This window comes from Scomber scombrus, chromosome 22, assembly GCF_963691925.1.
Source record: "Scomber scombrus chromosome 22, fScoSco1.1, whole genome shotgun sequence".
NCBI classification, from domain to species: Eukaryota; Metazoa; Chordata; class Actinopteri; order Scombriformes; family Scombridae; genus Scomber; species Scomber scombrus.
The window spans coordinates 19,572,999-19,598,157 of record NC_084991.1 but is presented as its reverse complement, the minus strand read 5'-3'; the positions used below and the strand labels follow the sequence as shown (position 1 = coordinate 19,598,157).

Below are 25,159 nucleotides of genomic sequence, written 5' to 3'. Positions count from 1 at the left end.
CACCTCACCAGCTGTACCACCTCAGCGTGCAGCTGTCACTCAAGGAGAGGTGGCACTTCACTGAGGTCGTCCTGCATCACTGAGCTCTTCACCTTTTGACTGCCGACTCATTCTTTCGGTCATTACCCAGAGATTCTCGGCCATAGGTTGGAATGAAGACATAATGTTAAACTGAGAGCTGTACTTTGTGTCTCGGCTATTTCTCCATATATCGTTTCGTAATGTTTTTTTTTTTTTGAATTACGGTGACCAATAATAAGATCGGGACGTATGATGAGTATGATGCCTCCATTTTCAAATACTTAGATTTCAAGATAACTACGTCAAGAGAATTCTGGAGGATTTTGGAGGTGATGTGGACAAAGAGGGTATAACCAACGATGATTTAAAACAACTAAGATCAATGTTCGGAGAGTGTGATATATTGGAAAATGATGATGAAACCTGGTGAAATTACTTCCAGGTGTCAGGAAAGAAGAAAGAATTAAGGAACATTTGATTAAACTCTGGGGAAGGTCAAAGTCGGGTTACAGCCAAAGACACAGTTTGTACTAAGAATTCATTTGGATGAGAACTGACAGGAGTCGGGAGGCTTGGGAACGTGCAGTTTAAAAAGTGGAGAAATTCAAAGGTCCACTGACAGGTAAACTCGGATTCTGTGTATCAACCTGCCTTTTGGATACCTGACAGTTTTTGCCATCTTTTGTTGGTTTGCTGAATGTAAAGATTGTTTATCTTGAAGAACCTCAGATCACGCCTATAGACTGCAGAGACCCACACTCATATACACACACAACACAGATCAACCAACATTAGGACAAACTGCTATTGTCTTGCTTGTCAACACATTAGCAGGAGACCCAGTCGTGCAATACTCTGAGCATCACTCCCATTTTCATATGTTCATTTTCCCTGTCCTAAATCATCTTTGAATGGTTGCTTTCTCTCTCTACTGATTCTCTTTCAGGTCGATCGCTTCCTCTATTCTTTTCTATTTACATATTACATCAAAAATCCAGACAAAACACAGTCACACCCAATGTTTCTGTCTCTGCGTCGCTCTCCTTCCTGTTTAGCCATTAGTTATTATGCCAATCTGAGACCCACACACACACCATGGAGGAAGCAGTTGGTAAAAGGTCAGGCTGTGTAGTGTGTTGACAGCATCATTAGTCAGAAGTCAGACAAAGAGTCAGGCAGCCAAACCCCCCCCCACCACCCCCAAGCTGCTTGGACCAGATAGACCTTTATTATTTTTCCCACAATGCTTCTGTCACATCATTGTGGATATCGAGTGTCAGCTTCAGGTCAGTCAGTCAGAGGTGAGACACTTAATTCCCTTAAACCTGTCCCCTTACCAAAGTTCATCATAGCATGGGAAGAAACCACAGGAACTAGTAGAAGACACACTAATGTAAAACTTTTCACAGATTAGCTGAATTTTCACAAATACTAAGATTTGGTATCATTTTATTTCATTTAGGCCAATTTTTATGGACGTCATAGCCTGATGGAAAGTATTCATGCTGTAAAGTGTTAGTTGGAATCAATAAGAAATGATTTCTGTTTTTTATTTAAGGATTTAGGCAAAACTTATCTGTATGCTCAAACACTGGAATACACTTACAAATGTTTTATATACCTCGAAAAAAGATGAAACTCAACTGCAAGCTGCAAAGTATTTGTCAATATCTTTACAGTGATAAACAAAAGGCATGATATTAGGCTGTGTCCACTGGGAGTCTGAAATGATGTCGCTCTGTGTTTTAAATGGAGATGACAATGCACCATCCTAGCAGTGCTGAGAGCTGAGCATTTTATGACTGTAATAATGATACTCTATAGCAACAGCAGTGTAGCCTTAGAGTTAGAGAGGCAATATCAAAATGGTCTCAATTGCAGCATCTGTGTGTCCTGCTGAATGTCCTTCAGACAGATGCTGAAATATGATTTCACTACAGTCAGCTCAGGTGATACCTGTGGTTCATTTAGCTCAGTGGGGAAGATACACTGGATATAAGCATCACCAAAAGGTACATAACATACTGTCTTTATATCTATCTAATAGTCCTCAAACTGTAGCTGCACCAGTTTCATCACAACACATTCTTGCACTTGGTGAACTTATGTATCATCAATGTACAGAAACAGTAAGTAGAAATAAATAAAGAGTTCTTCTGTGCAAATACCGAGAGCAAAGGTCTCCAAGAACAGCAGTGTAAAGGTGAGAAAGAAACGTTTCAAGTTCAAGTGACCTTTGACCCTGCCCTTACCCGCTTAATACCCCCAGAACCAAGTTTAGCACAAAGAAGGATCCGATGATGATTAAGGTGACAAAATACAGCCAGGGCCACGTGTACCCTACTGCATCATTCACCTGGGTGGAGAGATGGAGGGATGGAGGAGAAGGACCAGAGAGGAGGAGACAGAGAGAGTTTGAATGTAGGGACGAACGGTAGGAAATAGAGGAGAGGGAAGGAAGTCAAGTAAAGAGGGGAGTGATGGGAAGAGGAGAGAAGATGGAAAAAGGGAAGGGGTGAAAGTGAGGAGTGAGCATCAAGGGAAAGGAGGGGGAAAGGGAGGAAGGGAAGGGGTTAGATCCTTAGTGAAAGTTCCCAGATGGACTTGTTTGCTTCTGGAGGCTCCCTGCTGGGATTATGGGGCATTCATAGTATTTGTCAGTGTCACTTAATATGCAGTGCGGAAATGTATTTGGTCAGCTGTATTTGAATTAAAAAAAAACATTGTTGATTTGGATATAGATTAGCTGTACAGAAAAGCGCTAATGACAGATGGCTATGAATGACCCACATGAAACACCAAGCATCTCAGAGCAGAAGTATTTCTGTAGAGTAGGAAGGTTAGAGGGTCAAAAATGTTTTGATTCATTTCACTTCCTCTCAAATCCGCTCATTTCAGGCTTAATCACTCTGGAGAGAAGGTATTATAGTTAGACACTTCAACAAACTATGCAGCAAGACTCCCGTGAATTGGACATCATTAAAGTCCTTGTGAGAAATGATTCAGTCTCAACGTCTTTCAAACTGAAAGACGTTAAATGTATTGATGAAAAGCCACAAACGGTTGATTCCTTATGCTAATCAATACTCATGGTAGTTTTAAGATGTAACTCAGTATCATTAATACTGTATAATTATTGTTGTTTCTGATTTTAGTATAAAGTAATTTCTATGTGAAAAATGTTTTCATGGACACTTACAAACAACGCTGTTCCCTACTCGGTACAGCCTTCCATCCCATAATTTCCGTCTTTGATGCCGTGTTTAATCCGAACTCCACTCCTGTCCTCAGAAGAACCCTTTTTGCCTGTTGTGTTTTCCCTGTTGTGCAAGTTTTTTTTAAGCCATCCACCTCCACGGCTGACCTGAGGGGTTGAATTATTTATACCCCAGTGTGTCCCTACAGGCCGGGTGGTGCTTGTACTAAAACAGCGTGACTTGGCTGAGCGGGGTAAAATAGCACCCAGCTGGAGCAGCATTTATTGAAACAAAAACAAGCACACAAACAAACACTGCAGGCAATTGGCAGTATGCACCGCTATATGAAGATAAACTTGCAGTATTCACATGAACAGATAATATATGAAGATACATGCTCATATTCACATGAGATAAACGTGTGTAAACTTGGAACGTCCCTGACTAAAATAAATCATTAGAACAAAAAAAATAAAAATAATAAAGAAAAATAACATTTTCATGCTAATAAAGTTGGTATATTAAACCTGTGCTGGTTATAAGAGGACAGCAATCCTGGGACTTTTTTTTGTGTGTGTACACCTATCCATCACAGACAGGTTGTGACAGGAAGTGGTCCCTTGTGGTAATGAAAATAACAGAGAGACATGAGGTTCGTCACTGCTTTTTCTGTATGTGTGTGTGTGTTTGTTTGTGTGTGTTTGTGTGTGTGTGTTTGTGTGTCTTTTTCTCAAGCTTGTGACAAAGGATTGACTGAGTGGAACAGAAAGCACAGAGGAGAGCAGGAGATTTTGCTCAGTTCAGTGATCGTCAGTTCATCTTTGCTCCTCTGCAGAGGACTTAAAGCCTCTACAGGACATCTGAAATCCCTTTTTTACTGTTGGATTTCTCAGGCGAGACTGCTGTTACCACACTAATCTTATTTGATTTGAATTTCTTTTGTATACCACTTGACTGCATGAGGATAATCTGCAAAATCAGTAATGCAGATGTTGATTTCGGGTTATTTCTGCTATGTCCGAAGGTGTTTTTGGCTCTAATATTCCACCTGTGGTGTGCAGATGCTTATAGTTAACACTGAATTGCACTTTAAATGTTTAAATATGATCATGGGAGTCTTGTTACATGGTTATTTATCACATTTCAAACATTTACAGCCACATTACAGACAACACACGACCACAGATCCACACACACACACACACGACAACAGCATATCTCTTACCCGCTCAACACCCCCAGAACGAGATTGAGAACGAAAAAGGAGCCGAAGATGACGAGAGAGACAAAATAGACCCATGGCAGCTCATAGCCCATAGCATCCTGCATCTGAGAGAGAGAAGAGACAGAGGAGAGAGAAGAGAAGAGTGTGAAAAGAGAGAGAAGAAAGGGGATTAATTGGAAGAGTGTTGGTGGGGTAAAAGAGAAAGGGGGAGATACGGGAGGTGGAAGGAGGAAAGGGAAAGAGAAGAGAGGTTTGACAAAGAGAAAACCATAAGTGATGGGTGGCAGTGGAGGTCAGGGGCAGAAAGAGTGTCAGAGAGGGAAAGAAAGGAAAGAAGGGAACCAAGAAAAGAGCAGTGCATGTTAAAAAAGAGCAGTAGAAAGACCTAGCAAAGCAAGAGTGGCAGTAATGTATTGTGGTTCTGAGTGTGTGTGTGCAGTATAAAGCCTGTTGGAGATCAGGTCCTTTGACAACAATGCACAAATAAGAACAATACTAAACACTAAAGCTCCTTTTCTGGAATGGTGGATGAGCCGTTACAGAAAAAACACTGTGAATACAAAATTGTTATTGTTATAAACCAATTATATCTGCTTATAGAGGTTTTACATTATGTGACACTTAACATTTCTGAGTGAAATCAATAAATGTGTTTTGTTTCAGGGTCCAGCTGCTGGTGAATATGTCACACAGTTATCTGGATATTGTATTAAGGATTGCGTAATCAGAGACGGATCGTTATAGAGAGTTGATGTGTACAAGGTGATGCCTGAGCAGATCAATACTCTAAAAAAGAAAACATTACATTATTAGAGTGTGTGCAAATTCAATCAATGGGCTTTTAAAATGCAATTCTTGGGGGGGGGGGGGAATGGAGCACTGCCAAATGTTTCAATTTGTCAAATCTAAAAAAAAAATCTTTACTTTCTACAGAGAGACTGCTGGACAGCGAGCGACAAAAAGTGAGACGCTGCAGGAGAGGAGAGGAGAGGAGAGGAGGAGGGTTTGTTTGCTACGACAGCAGCAAATGTTGGACGTCATTAATCTATATCCCCCGAAAATGTGAGACAATGAAAACGATGGAAATGCTCGGCCCAAACTTTATTAGCCTTAGAGACTAAATGTTTTTAAAGGCTTGGTGCTGTCTAAATGTTTTTCCATAATCATTTGTACTTATAACTCCTGATAAATAGGTCCCATTCATTATGAAGAGTGCCGGCTACACCAGCGCCCTCATAATCAGCAAAGTGTGAGAGTTAACAGATGTGTGTGTGTGTGTGTGTGTGTGTGTGTGTGTGTGTGTGTGTGCGTACAGGAGGTTGCAGCAGACAGGGTAGTAACAGAGGGGGTGCAGAGCTAGTGCGCTCTCTGCAACATGCACACGGACAAACACGCAATCCTACACTTACACACACAAAACGGACACAGACAGTAACATTTGACAAATATCATCCTTTCAACAAATTTCTGCACTAGTGTGACTCATAATGTTCAGATTATGTATCTCTTGATTCATTACTTTAAATATTCTGTTGCATTATCATTACAAAAGGTATTTTTTTTAAATCCTCAAAGAATCTTTTGTTAATGTGAAAAACTGCCGAAACTGCAGAAAGTGTTGTCCAAGGACTTGTGGCTTTCTGAAAGATTACCAGGGATGCCTAGGTCTGAGATTCAAATACAATTATAAAACATGAGAGGTAGATTGTTTTGTTTTTCAGCAATCTGGCTGCTGAAAAACAAAGCAATTTGATTGTACTGTAGCACTGTTATTCCAGTAATTCGTTGAAAAGGTGATGTTTGAAAATCCCAAGAAACTGGTACTTATCTATACCACATGAGTGCTTTTTCAGTGATGAGATTGACCGCAGTGTGCAGGCATATCAAGGAGGTTTCAGTAACTGACACATCCTGCCGCAGTCCTGCTGAGTAACAGTTGATTCTTTGCCATGAGTCTGAGTTGGCCGAGCAAAGCCGACATCACGGACAACTCTACTGTAGTTAATGTTTGAGAAAACACACTGTTGCATGTTACAGTGATGTAAATCTAGGTGGTGTTGCATGAATTCTGGGCTGTTGCTACAGATTAAAACAGCATGGTAGTGTAAAAAATATTTCTTCATTCTTTTATTTAACCCTTTTTTCCTGGAGATCAGTTATATCATAATTGCGGTGTAAAGCCACACCTCCATTACAGGGGTCTAAAACAAATGCTTTTTTCAAGGAGGCCCATATGGGAGTTTGATTAAACCTTCCTCAACATTGATCACCAGCACAGAAAAATCGATTGGTTTATGTAGCTGGATAGGACAGCGGCATGCTTATTGCCATTTACTGATGAGGGGCGGTGGTGCATTTGTGTGTATATATCCTATATACCTTTGTGGCTGCACATATGTGGTGTGTGTGTTGTGTGTGTATGTATTCACTTCACACTTGAATGAAGCATCGGAAGTCTACACACGTTCCAAATGAATTGGCGCCTTCAATTACACAGCGTACTGTCTGCCTGAGATATGAGCTAACACATAACATACACACACACACACACACACACACACACACACACCACAAGCTGTGTAAGTGTGTGCGGCTATCTCTGAACAACCTGTGCGTATATACCTGCCTTTCAGGAAAAAAGTGTTTGAGTATTATTGTTTTATATTGTTTTTAAAAAGCACTCACGTGGAACTACTGATGCAAATATACATACTGTATATGCACACACACACACACACACACACCCACTGCCCACTGCCCACACATTAACACTGTTGTGGTGTCCGGCTCACCCAGTACAGCACATCAGTCCAGCCCTCCATGGTGATACACTGGAACACCGTCAGCATGGCGAAGGCAAAGTTGTCAAAGTTGGTGATGCCGTCATTCGGACCCTCCCATCCCATTTTACACTCTGTTTCGTTCTGTTTACAGTGTCGACCGAAAGCTGTAACAGGTGCACATGGAGCCGGCTTTTCCTCCCGAATGCCTGTGACGGAAGAGAGGGATTTACTATGTCCTTTTAACACCAAACACAACTGACTCTTTGACCAATAAAGTTTCAAAATGAGAGGCCCAGCTGTCTCCTTTTAATCATTCAGCTATCGAAGAAATTATGTTTTCTTTATTATATTATATTTTAATTAGATATTAATTAAAAGCTGCTAAATGTTTGAAGTTGGCTATTGGATGTCTGAAACTTTCTAACACAACTATTATACTATAGATTCCACCAGGAGAGCCATTTAACATCGTCTATACAGACAATGAAAATGACTTTTTACTACAGGAAGAGATATAAAATAACTCCCACATTTTTACTACATCTACATCTAAAAACATATAATCCAAAAAGAAACAAAGAAAGTTAAAAAAGGATGTGTTGAACTATAATCGAACAGAGCAGCAATATAAAAAATCAGTGGGACAAAGCGCTGTACTAATTATACAAAACAAGCTCTCCAGGGTGATGTATAGGATAATAGAGAGTATTCCACCAGCACTTATCCAGTGCTAAAGCTAATGCCTCTCATGGGACCTATAACATCACCATAACAACACTCAAGTCCATTTATACCTGGGGGCCTTTACTGAAAATTGTCTCAATCATTTATGGCAACTGCTGTTTCAATTATTGCTAAACTCATTTCATACTCAGAAACATAAAATGATGGTTTAAATAATTAATGGCGGTGATCATTTAAACTTTTAAGGTGTGCGCTCTGCTTTCTCTCCGCCTTATTGGCTGATGGGTGATGTCTTACTGCCAGTCAAAGATTTATGCACCCACCACTCAGACTTAGAAACATAAGCATAGTGAGTTGACAGTGACTGTGTGTGTCCGTGCATGTGTGTGTACCTTTATCCTTGTGAACACAGGTCTTGTGCATTTTGCCCATGAAGAGCTCCAGGCCGATGATGGCATAGATGATGATGACGAAGAGGACCAGCAGGGCGATATGAAGCAGAGGAACCATGGCTTTGATTATAGAGTTCAACACTACCTGTAAACCTGAATCACACACACACACACACACACACACACACACAGAGGAACTGCTGAGAAGACATACTGTACATATTAAAAAATATCATCCTTAATTATCATGATACAGAGTGCATATAACAATCAGATTATTATTTAATATGCAAACAAAGTGCTTATCTTTATTTATTGTAATGACCTATTTATACACTGTGAAATGTCTATATTTAACCTTTAAAGGAGAATGACATGATGTTATTTGTACTGTAGATACTTCCTGTGTAAACAAAGAGAAGCCATGTATTTCCTCTAGGTGAAGGGATAATCACAATTTGATTGTTATTAATTTGTATTTGAGTAAAGACTGTTTGTACAATTATTCATACATCATTTGATAAAGTAAATGTAACAGCAAAACCACAGAGGGTAGCACTGACAACTGAGAAATAATGGTATCTGTTGATTAAATTACATAACTCAGCATGTGTTACTGTTATCAATTGTGAAAAATAGGTTCCTATAAACATCTGGATCAGTGACACGTTCAACAAAACAGGTTAATTACAACACAATTAAATTCACAGACAGCTTTGAAAAGACAAATTTGTCAGTTAGTGCGCTAACCAGCTAGCAAACAGGCTACTGATCAGTTGCCATGACACCAATTCAATACCCAGTCGAATGATGTTGGACGAGGATCAATCTAAACATTGTGCACTGTAGCGCGTGCATGCATGCACACACACACACACACACAGGTGCACACACACACACAGGTGCACACACGCAGGTGCACACACTCATCCACATTATCTAATCCTCTCCTGTCTTCTGCCCTGTTGGATTATTGATTTGTGTGGTCACTAACACAGACAGGCTGACAGACAACTCATCTGCTGCTCGTACTGTCTGAGTATCTGACAACAGGACAAGGGGACTCTGTCTGTGAGTATGTTATGTGCGCTCCCGTGTGTGTGTGTGTGTGTGTGTGTGTGTGTGTGTGCAGTTGTGTGTCATTTTGCAGGCATGTGTGGCAGCGAGCACCAATATCAGCTCCAATCAGTGATTCATTTCTCCCCTACCTCAGCCTATCACCATTCACACCTGATCCCCAGAGCTTTCTACTGTTTATTGCTTTCTTTTTTTTCTCTCCTTCTCTCTTTTTTTGCCTTTCTTACACAGCTCTCAGTACTTACTGGGTACTCCAGAGACCAGTCTAAGGGGTCTGAGTACTCTGAATGCCCGCAGAGCCTTGACATCGAAGCCTGCCGCCTTTCCTCCAATAGGAGTGGCCCCGTCACCCTTGGTGGCCTGCTCCAAGATCGCACTGAATAACCTGCAAGACAAAAAAGTAATGACTTCAATACCCATCATCATTATACTGACACCCCATTTACACATACTAGAGAATATCTTTGAGAGAGGGAAACGATAAAAGAGATGCAGACAAACAGGATTACAATATTGAATGATGAATATCTACAGCTGTCATTATAGACTTATTTTCCATTTCCTCTGTTACTACTGTTGTCATGTCAACACTAAACAGATATATCCACATCATCTTTATCATAATCTACAAAACAATGTGTTATAGTATTTCTAACATGAACCCAGTTTTAAAGCAAAACAGAAAACAGTGTTTGTCTGTAGTGAAGGGAGGTGTCCGCAAACTCAGTTTATAGGTGTGTCTGTGTTTGTGTGTGTGTGTGTGTGTATGTGCTCATAACAGTGTTAGATTAAATATCTTGTTGCACCTTTTCCGTCTTTTTGCTGTAAACTATCTGACACTATAACAATGCAAACATAATCCCACAAAAAGGTTATAAATGTTTTTTTAACGCTGCCTTCTGACAGCTATTATCCTCTATGATTTTACACAGTTGTCTCTGTCTGTGTAAAGTGCCTCAAAAGCTTGACTTTATGTAAACTAGACCTGGGAGTTGAGACCTTCCCAAAGGGGGTCACTAGATAAATCTAACATACACCGTCTTTGATTAGGGCTTGCAAGTTGAAAGCACTTCATTTTAAGAGGTCAATAAGCCAATAAGGTTGGAAACCACTGTTTTCGACAACAGCATGCTTCCCTTTCCTGTTTTCATATGATTCTCCCCCGCAGCAAGAAGCCAAGTCCAAAAAAAGATGTTTTTTCTGAATTTGGTGAGGAGGAGTTGGGCTCAGACTTTGTCGCTAAACATCAGCAAATCCCTGCTGCCAGGTTTCCAGCGGAGGTTGTTACAGCAGCATTTTAATGACCATGGTTTTGAAATAAGATGTCCACACACTTTGGGTCATATAGCAATAATATACAGTATAGATACATGATAATACAAATATAATCTCCCATAAATATGCTGAATATGTTTATAAGCTGCTGCTGTTTTTTAGCTATTATGCCTTATGAAGTTATTTACAGACACTTCTTTAGGTGTGAGTTGCACACACAAGCTTGAATTTAAGTGCATCCAGCTGAGCTTATCACCCCCCCCCCCCCCTCCTCCTCTCGCTGTCTCACTGAGATCCTTTAGAAATCACCATACAATACCATTTTCCAGCTAGTGCAGCTCAAAGGCCAGTCAGCAGCACGTTAGTCATGGAGAATTATCAATTAGCACAGATGAAATGGCCACTTGAAAAGACCTCTCAAAACATATCGCCCTCTCTCTCCCTCTCTCTCGTTCTCTCTCTCGTTCTCGGCCTCTCCATTTCGCACTACTTCCCTCTCAATTTGATTCACTCCCTCTCTCTCTCTCTCTCTCTCTCTCTCTCTCTCTCTTTCTCTCTCTCTTGCGCAGTAGGAAGTACGCCTTTGAAACAGAGTATGAAAAGCACGTCAAGGATCCACAGTTTTGCACCAACAGCATTTTGCCCAGCGTGTTTTTTTACGGTGTTATGATGATAATTAGAGCCTTTCGAGTGTGGCACCACATAAATGGCTTGTGTACATGCACAGCTAAAGATAGAGGAAGCTGTGTTCATTCATAAAGATAACTGATGATGTGTGCTTCTGCAGGAGTCAAAATGTCAACACCACAAAAAAAATATCTTTGAATTATCATAATTTCATCTGTAACTCGTTTTGAAACTCAATTAAGTTAAAAAAAAAGAAAAGAAAAGAAAATCCAATTAAGTGTTTAATCTATGAAATGTTATAAAGTGAAAAATCCATCACAGGCTTAATTGCCCTTTTTGTCTGACCAGCAATCCAAAGCTTAAAGATATTGATCTGAGAAATGTTAAAGTTTGGTTAATCTTTGCTTAATAAATGACTTACACTTGATTTATTAAATATTACAATTGGAGAAAAAAGGAGAGTCTATACACACACACACACACACACACACACACACACACACACACACACACACACACACACACACACACACACACACACACACACACACACACACACTCGCGCCATCCGTTAGCTCACTGAACCTTCGCTAATAAACTCTTAGGTATGTGTCAGCAGGACAACTGTGTGTATGTGCAAGTCTACAAGTGTGTGTGTGTGTGTGTGTGTGCTGTTGTTGTTGTTGTTGTTGATGTGTGTGTGAGTGTGTGTGTGTGTGTGTGTGTGTGTGCGTGCCTCCGAGGCTGCTCAGCACCAGGTACAAGCTCTTTCACCCATATGGTGAACATTCCAGAGGGAGCGAACTCTGTCACTTCTCATCTATGCACACACACACACACACACACACACACACACACACACACACACACACATCTACATACGCATACACAGAGACACAGGCAGGCTGGCAGTTAGACACAGACACACACGCAAATACAAGCACTCATTCATGCACACACAGAGAGGCAGCGAGCGCCGTCACGGCTCAACATTTCCTGGATCTGTGTGTCCTCTCTGAGTGTGTGACATGGAGGGAGAGTGTGTGTGTATTTGTGTTTTCTTGAGTTTACTAACAAATGCTTTCATTTTTTCCATTTCGTGTCATTTCCACAAGTAGAAGTCAAGCCAACTGAAGCAATCCAGAAACGTATTGTTTGGAAAGCAAAAGTTCTTGATATGAGAAATATTGTGATCACAGGTTCTGTCACTTTTATGATTTATTGACCATTGATATGAAATCTGGACACCAATTCTGGTCACTGCTGTCCATGTTTTTCCACGTGGTTAGGAGGTTTTAAGGCTTTTTAACATATGAACCATGCTGTCATTTTTATAGTTTCGAACTATCTCCATTTCCATGCTTTTCATTAGACAACCTACCTATTCGATTTGATCACTTTACCAGAATAATTGAGCTTATTTTGACCATGTGAAAAAGAATAAAAGGTTCAGTGAGCAGCAACCCTCCCTGAAATGTCCTTGAGCAAGACACTAAATCCTGCTAATATCAGAGCTGTAGCTAGTATCTGATCCTCTGACCTCTCTCTGGCAATGGGGTGCAAGGGCAGAGACGACGTCCTCGTGAGATCAATACAATATGATCACACATTTTTATTATGCTGTGTTACAATAAAAGCGACCATTCGAACAGAGACAGAAAAAGACCGGGAGAGGCAGACAGAGAGGAGAGATAACAGCATAAGAGTGGTAAAGGTTGTGTTTATGCCGGGGGCACTGGCACCATGATGCCAGCTGATGGGGCGTGTATGTGTGTGTGTGTGTGAGCTTGTGTGTGTCCATGGGGTGAAGCCAACCATGTTCAGTTAGTGGTGGCTAATGTGAGTGAACACTTGACTGGCGATGAAGACTCACTGAGTGTGTGTGTGTGTGTGTGTGTGTGTGTTGATGCATTTACAAACCCATCCTTCAGGCAGAGGGGTGCTTTCTCTCTCTCTCTCTCTCTCTCTCTCTCTCTCTCTCTCTCTCTCTCACTCTCTCTCTCTGTCTCTCTCTCTGTCTCTCACACACACACACACACACACACACACACACACACACGGTCAATTAGACCATTTTTATGGCATTAATGTAACTGTCAGATCCACTGGATACTGTGCCATTACCCTAACACAACACTGTACACAGAGCGCAGCTGGCAGGCATGCGCACACACACACACACACACACACACACACACACACACACACACACACACACACACACACACACACACACACAAAGGGTTTAGCAGATGGGATATGTTGCTGAGTTGCAGATAAAGAAAACAGAGCAGAGCTTTGCTATCAACATCTAACAAGCTAATCAGTTTAGGCCTCAACGATACACTGTAGGCCAAAGTTTACTGTGGCTTTAAAACTGATTCACTACAAAATGATTCTACAATTCTTCAGCGTAGTAACATTAATAATGACAAGTAAGCTGATGATAAATAGCACCTTGCAGAGAATTGTAGAGATCATGTTGAGCCTCTTTGAGCATCTATTATACATTACAATCAGCAATATGTGCCAGTAAGCTGGATGTTAAATCAAATCTGTAAAATGACTTCATGGCACAAAAAAAGAAGGAAATGTTCTTCCAATGCAAACTGCTTTTTAGAGAGTTTCTTGCGATGTCAGATTAAGGTAGAAAAAAAACGAACTTTGATGATGTTATAGTTTTCAATTAAGCCACAAAATTGCATTAAAGACAAAAACAAGTGTAGCAGCAGCTTTGTCTTTGTTACAGACAGCAAAGTTTTCATGGGAAATGTGATCCTAATTTTGAAAGATGCTAGCACTAAGAGTACCTCTGGCATTACACAGAGGCTGCCAATTGTCTTGGCTGTAGTTTCATTTGTTGACAGTAAGGTACTGTGATTAATTTGCCAATGATGTGCTGTTGTGTAAAAATGTGGTAGTTAGCCTTTTTTCTAATGTTGAAGAACTTGTCATTCCCTCTTTCAAACAACATAGATTTCCTCATCACTGAACCACTGGGAAAAACACTGTGCGTCTCTGTTCACTCACCCTACGACCACAATGATGAAGTCGAGCAAATTCCAGCCGTTCCTTAGGTAGGCGTTTGGGTGGAAGAGCAGACCGTAGGCTATCACCTTCAGGAACGCCTCCACCGTGAAAATGATGAGGAACAGATACTCCACACGCTCCTGTAGAGACACAAACACAAGACAGGTCCATTTATTTGTCTGAGCAACATTAGAGCATAGAAGGTTGCAGTCAGCGAGAGGACGAGATTTAGAAAAAGATAAAAAGAAGGATATTATGGAAATGCATGTAGTAAGTAAGTTGCGAGTGGGTACTGTGACACAAAAGCACACGATATACTGAGACAATTGAAAGCAACTGTTCATGCAAAAGTAATAAAAGTAAATACATATTCATTCACAATCAAATGATTAATCTGTGTCCATATTAACACTGAACACCTTGTGCACATTTGATTAACGGTGCAGGCTGCTTACCCTTCAGTGTTTATAATCCAGAACAACATGTTCTGTTACTGTTTATGTGGCGCCTGGTGTGTGTGTGTGTGTGTGTGTGTCTGTGTGTGTGTGTGTGTGTGTGTGTCTGTGCGTGCGAGAGAGAGATTATTTATGTGTGAACATGTATTTGTCTAACTTGTAATCGTGTACACAATCAAACCATTTTGATTATTTAATCAAAGTGCTCTCTTCCTGTCCAGAGAGGCTACTGTCTGAGGAGTGGAATTCACGCGTGTGTGCATGTGTACACACAAACGCAAACTCTTCTACTACAGAGTTCCTCAGAGATTGTTGTCATAGTGATGACCCCTGCCTAAGGAGGTCCTGGGAAATGTCCTGAAATGGCCTTGTGAGAGAGAGCGAGAGGGATTATGTGTTTTTCTGACCACCGAAACGATAAAAACATTTTTTTTTCAACACCTAATCATCTGTCAGCTCTTCTTTCAAGTTTTATAAGTTTTATGTCAGCTTTATAAATGGCTTGAGATCAAAGCAATACTGTTTAACTACTACACTCCAACATCAACCAAACAGAAAAACATCATTTTTGTCCTCTCCCTCCCTTTATAGTACTACATTTTTTAATGAAAACATGGAAATATATTTAGCTCCATCCATCAATCTATCCATCCATTCTGAGTCTCTGCTCCTCCTCCTGTTCCCACTGTTTTCCCATGGAGACACACACACACACACACACACACACACACACACACACACACACACACACACACACACACACACACACACACACACACACACACACACACACACACACACAGAGAGAGGGCCAGAGGTTTGGGACAGAAGGCCAGCCAGGTCTCACCAGAGTCCAGCCTCATCCCTGGGAAGAATCTGCTGAACCTGGAGCTGTAGGCTGGAGCATCTGCATGTGTCCAAGTTTACCAAAATAGCTTCAAAAGCAGAAAAGGGTTTTATGTAAGACAAATTATGGCATCAGAGCAGATGCAATTTAGGTAGTAGGAAACTTAATGACCTTTTTTTGGGGGGGGTGGACATTCTTTGCAGTGCATTAAAACAATCTAAAGGATCATTACTTAGTGTAAACAGCCTATATCTTAAAGATGCTGTACATAGATTTAATTCAAATGTGTCCAAATGTGTTTTTATGATCAAATGATTGTTTTCAACAGCTCATAAAAAAATGTTGTTAACGTTAAAAGCCCATGTCAGAGTGGGAAAGGCTCATGTTGACAGTGGCTGTGTTGAGATTTTTTGTTAATGTGAGTCTAGAGCAGGTCCAGCTAAACCAACAACTTTCTCAGCATGAACGGGCTGTGTCATGCTACCATTAGGCCAGTTACGCACACGCACACACACACACACGCGCTCTCACACACACACACACACACACACACACACACACACACACACACACACACACACACACACACACACACACACACACACACACATGCGCTCTCACACAAACACACATACACACACACACACACACACACACACACACACACACACACACACACAGGGCCATGAGAATCAGTCATACATGAGGCCACAGTTTCGATAGAACTTGTGGTTCCACTAACATACAGTATCTGTAAATACTGAGAGCATGATTACCGATTAGAGTCAGAACTACTCTCAACTATTTCTCACCTCATCTCTGATCATTTCCTGATCTTTAAAACATAACTGACATGGAGAAACTCCCATATTTACTCGGGGAAATGCCCAAACGTGAGATGACTTGCAGCAGGGTGGAAAATTAACTTTTTTGTCCACTGGCCAAATGACTAGTGAATGATCTAATTTTACCAGCAACTCAATAGACGACCATTAATCTTTTGGCTGGTGAATGAAGCAAATCTGCCAATCTGCCAGCCACTTGCATATTTTAGCAGCATCTGGCTGCTAGCTGGTGCTCATGTCGTACCCTGTTGCAGCAAAATGTATCTAAGCTAACCTGAGGACAACCAGTGGAAGCTGAGAAACACACTTCTTTGTTATTGTTTCATTTTTAATCATGTATTTTTTCTCTTTTAGGTATAGTGGACAAGTTTGGAAGGCCTAAAATGTATCCGCTTATCCTGCAGAGGGTAACGGGGTGGGAGGTGGGGGGGCTGGAGCCGGGTACACCCTGGACAGGTCACCAGTCCATCACAGGGCTAACATATTTGATTTGTAAGTTATTGAAATATTATATTTTGCTAATCTAACCAGGTTATATATGATATGGTGCTATATATACTTTGTAATCAAAATCTGAAAAGGCTTGTTTTTATGAATCTCATTATAACTTGACACTATGGCATTATTGTCTTTGTTACATTCATTCATAAAGCATATTGAATTCATGAATGCTATTACAGAGGATTTGCACGATTCGAGAGACAAACCACTTGAAAGTCAAGTTGACTTTCAGGCCAAGGATTCTGCACCTGAATGAGTTGCTTGGGAAACTGTCGAAAACTTTAAATAAACTTCCTCATTCTGTCTCTCAAACCTCCTCTCACTTCAATTCAAGTCATCCAGTGTGCTTTTATTGGCACAAAAGTATGCAGCTTAAAGATCAAAATCAAGGTTTTCACTTTAAACACTCTTCTTCCTTTTCTGGGTCTGTGTGTGTGTGTGTGTGTGTGTGTGTGTATATGTGTGTGTGTGTCAGTTTCAGAGCCTTCGAGAATTGATTGTCTTTAAATTCTTCATTGGCACTGCAGACCCTCCATGGCACACACAGTACGTATTAGTAGTCTATGCGGAAGTGATTAATCTCACACGCACACACTCGCACTCACACACACACACACACACACACACACACACACACACACACACACACACACACACACACACACACACACACACACACACACACACACACACACACACATATCCCCCTCTCAAATACACAAAAGCCCTCCATCACTGTCTTTCACGTACACACGTACACACGTACACGTACACACACACACACACACACACACACACACACACACACACACACACACACACACACACACACACACACACACACACATACCCAGGCACACATACCCAGGCTGTGTATCTGCTGGTGACAGGCAGACAGTGTGGCGCTCCGAAGAATAAAACAGAGAAAAACATCTGGTAGGAACAGCTCAGCCTGACACACACACACATACACACACACACACATACACACGCACACACACACACACACACACGCACACACGCACACACACACACACACACTTCTCTCTGCCTCCTTTCCTTCCGTTCATACAGACCCATAAAGGGCAAAATCCATAAGGGGCTAAACTAATCCGGTTAGTGACTAGAAAGAAATGAGAGGGAAAAGATGAGAGACACAGAGAGAGAAGAGGAGGATGGATAGATGAAAGAGAGAGAGAGAGACAAGACTAAAGAGACGGAGTGAGAGAGAAAAGAAGGCAGACAGAATGACGGAAAGGTGAGTATGTGGGAGCAATAATTCAGTTAACTGTGATAGGTCAACCAAACCACCTATCCATCAGCTAGGCCAATCAGATTACAGTATCGACATTCTACCATACAGGGGACAACGTTTCCATTCGCCATGACCTTCTGTGTGTGTGTGTGTGTGTGCTGCAGGACAGGATTAACTGTGACGCTGTTTTTTTTTTTTTTTTTTTAAAGAACACGCAGATGCATCATGCTCCAGTGGTGTGTGTGCACGTGTGTGTGTGTGTGTGTGTCTTTCATGCCATTCTTTATAGATCCAGAAGAACAGGAGCACGCCTTGAACAGACTGTACCAGTTACTCAACCATGAAAGTGCAGAACTGAACTGCCACCAGGATTAAATTTTCATTTAAAAAATGTGCTTGCTTATTCAAACATCGACAGTCAGGAAAGCACTCAATGCAAACAGAAAAATGCCTGTAAAATACTGACTGCAAAATTATCTAGTTTTAATCTAAAAACCAAACTCTTAACTTGTCCTCTTACCAATGTCAAGTTTTATTTCTGCTGTTTAGACAGGAAACATTTTTGTACAGTTTGCACTGCCAACATCCTGTAAGGATTTATTCAGATGCAGAAAAGTGTCACAATCTGCTCCTCAGTCCCTCTCTCACCCTCTCTGCATGGCTCTCTGTCTCTACCTCCTGCTCACTTCTCCCCGCCATGTACTTTCCTCCAACTCCCCAGACCTGCCGTCCTCAAGCTGTCCAACAGATGCCCTCGAACTTTCACTACTCCCCCCCCATCTACACACCTGTTCCCACTTCTTATCAGTCCTGCAGTTACCTGGCCTGCTCCACCCACCCCCTAACCGTCAATGCATTCCCTTATCAGACTCTCACTACTCACACCAGTCCGTTTGCTTTGTTCTCTGCCAGTTCAACAATGTTGCTTCCATGGACATTTACGTCTGTGTCTGCAGTTTAAACCTTCAGCCTGTTTTTTGAACTGCCTTCCTGATGTGACCTGTAAATCTTACACTTTCATTCATTCATTGATTCCTGTCTGTGGTGTCTGCACTAAAGGCCTCTACCTATCTGCCCCGTGTTCTCATTCAGAGCAGAGACAGCAGTGAAACTCAGTAGCTACAGGAGTTTGGAGTTGTGCACATTGCTAGCATGCATCCTGTTAGACACCTTTATTAGCAGTAGAGAGACAGGAAATCACAGGAGAGAGGGGGGTGTGACATGCAGCAAAGGTTTGAACCAGGGTCCGCTGCATATTTGGCATGCTACCTAACCACTCAACCACCACGTCAATTTCAGTTTTACCTCCTAATTAAGTAAAGATAACCTGGCTGAGCTGCTTTTTCACCACCTGTCTGATCATCTGACCTCTTGTGTTGTTATACTTTGTTGAGGTGATCTCAGCGCTGTTATCTCAGCACAGATAATGACCGCAGCTAGAAAAACAAGACACAGCTATTAATAAAAACTGCCATTATCATTTAAGTAAGGTGGGTGCTGTATATAAGTCATATGTTCACCTCCTCCATCACTCTCTCCGCCTCTTCTTCATCTCAACAGCACCTGAGATTTAAACCAACAACCACATCCTCCCAACCTGAAACCAACCAGCAGCTCATTAGAGGTTATAACTCAACACAACTAAAGAATATTGTCTGACTGAAGCAGATTTTTAGATCCATAGACACATTTTTCTTTGAGACTTTGAGAGTTAAGTTATGAGGACTTCACTTCAACTCTCTCTTCTTCTCAGTCTCGCCAACATCTATCTCATTTTCTCCCAATTTATTTTTCTTTTTGTCTCTCTCTCTCTCTCCATTCTGTCCTCACCTCCTCTCTTGCTTTCTTCTCCTCATCTCTCTCCCTCTCTTTTTCTCTGTGGGTGCCAACCAGAAGTTACCATAGAGACCAAGATGGGTTCTGACGTTACCATGGAAACTGTGGGCTGCAGCAGCACCGGCAGCAGACTCTCTTTCTCTTTCTCTCTCTCTCGAACGCACACACACACACACACACACACACACACACACACACACACACACACACACACACACACACACACACACACACACACACACACACAGATGACACTGATCAGTATTGTACCAAGAATATCCACAGCACACATAGTCCTAATTACTACTCTGCTGCCAGCATCCAGACTTTTTATTGTGTGTGTATGTGCACATGTACACCCGTGTGTCGGATTGTGTAGGTTTGTATGTGCACGTGTCGGTTCAGGTGACGCTTATCATAAACTTAGTTACCACTTACCACTTGTTGATAGTTTTCAACTTCATGAAACTTTCTGAAAGGAATATGAAACTTAAATGTCACTCTGCACAGACATGAAGTGTACAACAGTTTCCATTGCTGTCTACACTAACATAAATGGAAATCTGTAATCTATAAATTGGTTTATATGTAATATTCTTATGACTGTTTAATAGATTTTTGATGGAACTTGAATCTTTTGGGTCACTGAGTATAAATTGGTCTGTATTTTTTCTGTTATTGTTATTGGTCCACCACAAAGATCTATAATCAAATGTGACAGTGCTCAAAACAACAGCTGCAGATTAATAGTGTCGTACCATCTTTAATGTGAAATCTACAACATTGAAACACAGCAGCTCTTAGTACTCAGACAGAGAAGAACAATGCAAAGTGCATAGGTCAGCGTATCAACTAATAAAAAAGATAAGGGTAAACGGTATTTCTAATATTTCTTACATTATTGCCAGGAAGACATAAACCAGTGGTTCGAATAAAAGCCCACCCAGTCCTATGAAACTCACAGGTAATATGGTTTAACTTGGATACCCCAGGTGTGAATGTACTGTGTGGTCTATACTTTAAACTATAAAACTACACATAAGAAAATCAGCCCTCAGCCAGTGTGTATTTAGACCATATTATTTAATTGAAACAGGAATAACGATCCTAAATATCCAACCAGACATCCCACTGGCAACACTGTGAGAGACAGACAAGTGATCTCTGAAAAGCAAAGTGCAGAAACACCTCAGGAAAGAGCACTAAGCTACTGTATCACGAAAAAATAAAAGGATTCTCCAGAATCTCCCCTTTAGACATAACCTGTCTTTTTTTGTTCGTTTTTTTACACTTCCTGACAGTCTCTTTGAATCATGTTGCTGAAATGCAACAAATCCCAACACATGACATGCTGTTAACATGTCAGCAGTGCACGTTCCACATGAGTTTCATGAACAGACCTAAGATCCAATCTGTGGGCCTCTGGACGAGGATTATGTTGGTGAGATTACACTTTGTGTGTGTGTGTGTGTGTGTGTGTGTGTGTGTGTGTGTGTGTGTGTGTGTGTGTGTGTGTATGTGTGTGTGTGTGTGTGCGAGTGTGTGTGAGAGAGAGAAAAGACACAGACTGTATTATGGTCATCTGAAACCTCTGACCCTTGAAAAGAGGATAGATCACCTTAAACACTCACACACACACACAAACACTCACACACACACACACACACACAAACACACACACACACACACACACACACACACACACACACACACACACACACACACACACACACACACACACACACACACACACAGCTATAGCATATACTTATACACTGAACATATCCATGATATAAATGCTCAAGAGCAAAAGTCTTTATATATTGTGCATGTGTTATTTAGCTTAGATGGCTGACAAACTTTAAAATGCAACTTTAGACTGAAAATATTGTCAAAGTAAAACCTTATATGTGCATTGTGGACACCACTTTAACACATCTTTCTTCTTCTGTGTGTCATTTGTTTGCTACAGCCTCCTGCATATCAAAGTTTACAGAAAGAAAAAAACTCAGTTTCCAGGCAACAGGCACTAGCACTTGCAAATGAACAGAGAGGGCAAGACAGAAAGTTAGAAAGAAAGAAAATGATTTTTTTTGCAGGACTGTATTTGTGTGCATGTGACAAAATCTGTGGGCCCCATCATTACCTTTGGTACAAACAGTGACAACTGAAGAGCTATTTCCTGTTCTGCAAAAACAACATTCATGTTGGCGGTCAAAAGCTTTAACCCTCCTGTTGTCCTCAGGTCAAAGGACAGGAGGAAGGGAGGAAAGAAAGAAGGAAGGAAGGAAAGGAGGGATGGAGGAAAAGAGGAAGGGAGGAAGGAGAGAAGGAAGGAAGGAAGGAAGGAAGGAAGGAAAGGAGTAAGGAGGGAGAGAGGAAAAGAGGAAGGGAGGAAGGAGAGAAGGAAGGAAGGAAGGAAGGAAGGAAAGGAAGGAAGGAAGGAAGGAAGGAAGGAAGGAAGGAAAGGAGTAAGGAGGGATGAGGAAAAGAGGAAGGAAGGAAGGAAGGAAGGAAGGAAGGAAGGAAGGAAGGAAGGAAAGGAGTAAGGAGGGATGCGGAAAAGAGGAAGGAAGGAAGGAAGGAAGGAAGGAAGGAAGGAAGGAAGGAAGGAAGGAAGGAAGGAAGGAATGAAAGAAGGAAGGAGGATGGAGCAAAGAAAGAGGGAAGAAGAGGGAGAACGAACGAAAAATTAAAGAAAGAAGGAGGAAGGGAGGAAAGAAGGAACAGTCAAAAGAGATGGCGTCAATTTGACCCGGGAGGACGACAGGAGGGTTAAAGCAAGGTGAGAAATGATGTTAAGCTATGCAGGGTGTCAGCAGGGCCCAAAGACAAAAACAGAACAAGAAAGTTGTCATATTGTGTTGAGACAAAAACTTTCAGCACATACACAAACATTTAATGTGTTCTCTCTGTCAGAAAATATCATGTTATTTCAACTTAATTCATTTCTCTCATTTTCACACATAAACATGCAATCTGACCACCTTTAGGTTCGACCTGTGTCAGCTGTCTTTGAGCAAACACACTTTTCTTTATAAATAATTCATTCACTTTACATTGTGTGCTTTTCGTCTTGGTTACAGGGCCTGAAGCTCATCCCAGTGCAGAAAAGACTGCGAGCTACCCGGCACAGTTTACCATTCCAGTCACCCGACTAATGCACAAACAAATCCAGTCTCACGTCCACAGAGCCAGGTTAAAGTCAACCTGACCTGCATGTGTTTGGACTGTGGGAAGAAAACCATATTGCAGGTAAAACAAACATTTAAAAATGTTTGCAAATACAGACGGGGTGTTGAAAACAGGAGACAATATTTAGAGAGGGATGGCGAGAGGGCGAGAGAGAGAGAGAGAGAGAGAGAGAGAGAGGGCGAGAGAGAGAGAGAGAGAGAGAGAGAGAGAGAGAGAGGAGGGAATTGAAAGACAGAGCAACACATACTGTACATAGATGGAGGAGAAAGAGAGGGAGAAACAGAGTAATTGGTCTAAAAATAAAAGAACACAGGAGCATAAATCATCTCATATGGACAGCCAGTATGCATGTGTGTGTGTGTGTATGCTAGCGTGTGTGTGTGTGGGGAAGGTAATGTAACTGTACCCTTGAGAGACCAGAAGGAGAGCGCACGATACTGTATATAAGGAGAAGGAAAATGAAAATCCCAAGGTGAGAGGGTAGAGAAATATTGCTTTCTTCCTTTACTTTCACTCCATCCCTCCAGCTAACAACACACTCTCTTCCTCTTCTTCTACCTCTCAAGTGTAAAATGCTACTTCTTCAGTTCAGCGTTAAAGTGTGTGTGTGTGTGAGTGTGTGTGTGTGTGTGTGTGTGTGTGTGTGTGTGTGTGTGTGTGTGTGTGTGTGTGTGTGTGTGTGTGTGTGTGTGTGTGCGCTGACTTATCACGACTTCTCCTGCCTAACCGTGCAGGGAGACAGATGCTTCGCGGTCAGCCTGCATAAACACACACACATACACACACACACATACACACACACACACACACACACACACACATGCAGACACACAGGCAGGGGATGAAGACAAAGTGAAGTGACACACAAACACACAGATCACTGTAGTGCATCAAGATCAGAGTAGCTGCTTGCTAAACTGACAGGATAAGATAGATTACTATACTCTGTAACTTAAGGCATGACTCATAGTACGGAGTGTGTGTGTGTGTGTGTGAGTGTGAGTCATCTAACATGTCTCTTGGGTTGATCCAACTGTTGTGACTTATAAGTAAGTGAGAGGCTGAAAGTTGGTACAGAACGAGAACACATGGTAATATATTGATAACATATATTAAAACTTAAATATTCAAGAGTTGTTTACAAACGTCTTCTGTTTATAGCTACAATTTGTCTGCATATATTCAGTCATGCACAGCTGAAACGTGCGGGAGCGCAAGTATTGCACATCATTTTATTGATTCCCTCAGTATTGCACTTACAATGCACGAGTTTCCAACACACATTTACAGAGATGTCGAATAATATTCAGGTGGAAGAGCTGCATCAGAGGCTGTTGTTGCAACATCTCTTGCTAGCATATACAGACAGGTTTCAATGATATGTACTTGAAGGGCCACCTTTGACCACTGGCTAAAATAATAACACATTATAGCAAGGTTGTTATTATATGGAAAGAGATGAAGCATGTTGGTACAGGGAAAGAATAGAGCATGGAGCCACCAAAGTAAAGACTAAGAACACTGATGCAGCTTAAAGAGAACACCACTGAATCAGATTTGTTCCTTAAATCAGGTCTTAAAGACAGTCTGTTCGCACTCTTATTTATAAGTGATCAGATCAGATTTGTGTGTCCAGACATCACCAGTTTATCGCTTGGGTTGCTGTGGCAACGATGTAGTTGTCAGTGATTATTTACGCTGCTAACGTGGCTTTTAATTGTAAGAGCATGATAAATGGAGATCCATCATCCCCGCAAAGTGCTAGCAGACAATGTATTTCAGCGTGTGTCCATGGACTGTTGTTCTCTCTGCTGTCCTCCACGCCGCTCTGCTAGAAGCTGCTGTGATGTACTTTCATCCCTCTAGATTTAATGTCGTCATTGTGTGACGCAAAAGCACTGTAAAATGTGATCT

General features: G+C 41.4%; 1 protein-coding gene across 1 annotated transcript in view; it reads right to left on the bottom strand.

Moving 5' to 3' along the window:
- Window positions 1-25,159, bottom strand: part of cacna1c (calcium channel, voltage-dependent, L type, alpha 1C subunit) — a 188,755-nt gene that overhangs the window by 54,848 nt on the left and 108,748 nt on the right. Inside the window, exons 4-8 of the mRNA XM_062444064.1 lie at window positions 14,312-14,451; window positions 9,625-9,764; window positions 8,303-8,455; window positions 7,236-7,432; window positions 4,444-4,547 (exon numbers count right to left, since the gene is read on the bottom strand). Of these exons, the coding sequence (XP_062300048.1) occupies window positions 4,444-4,547; window positions 7,236-7,432; window positions 8,303-8,455; window positions 9,625-9,764; window positions 14,312-14,451 (734 nt within the window). The remainder of the gene's footprint in view (window positions 1-4,443; window positions 4,548-7,235; window positions 7,433-8,302; window positions 8,456-9,624; window positions 9,765-14,311; window positions 14,452-25,159) is intronic.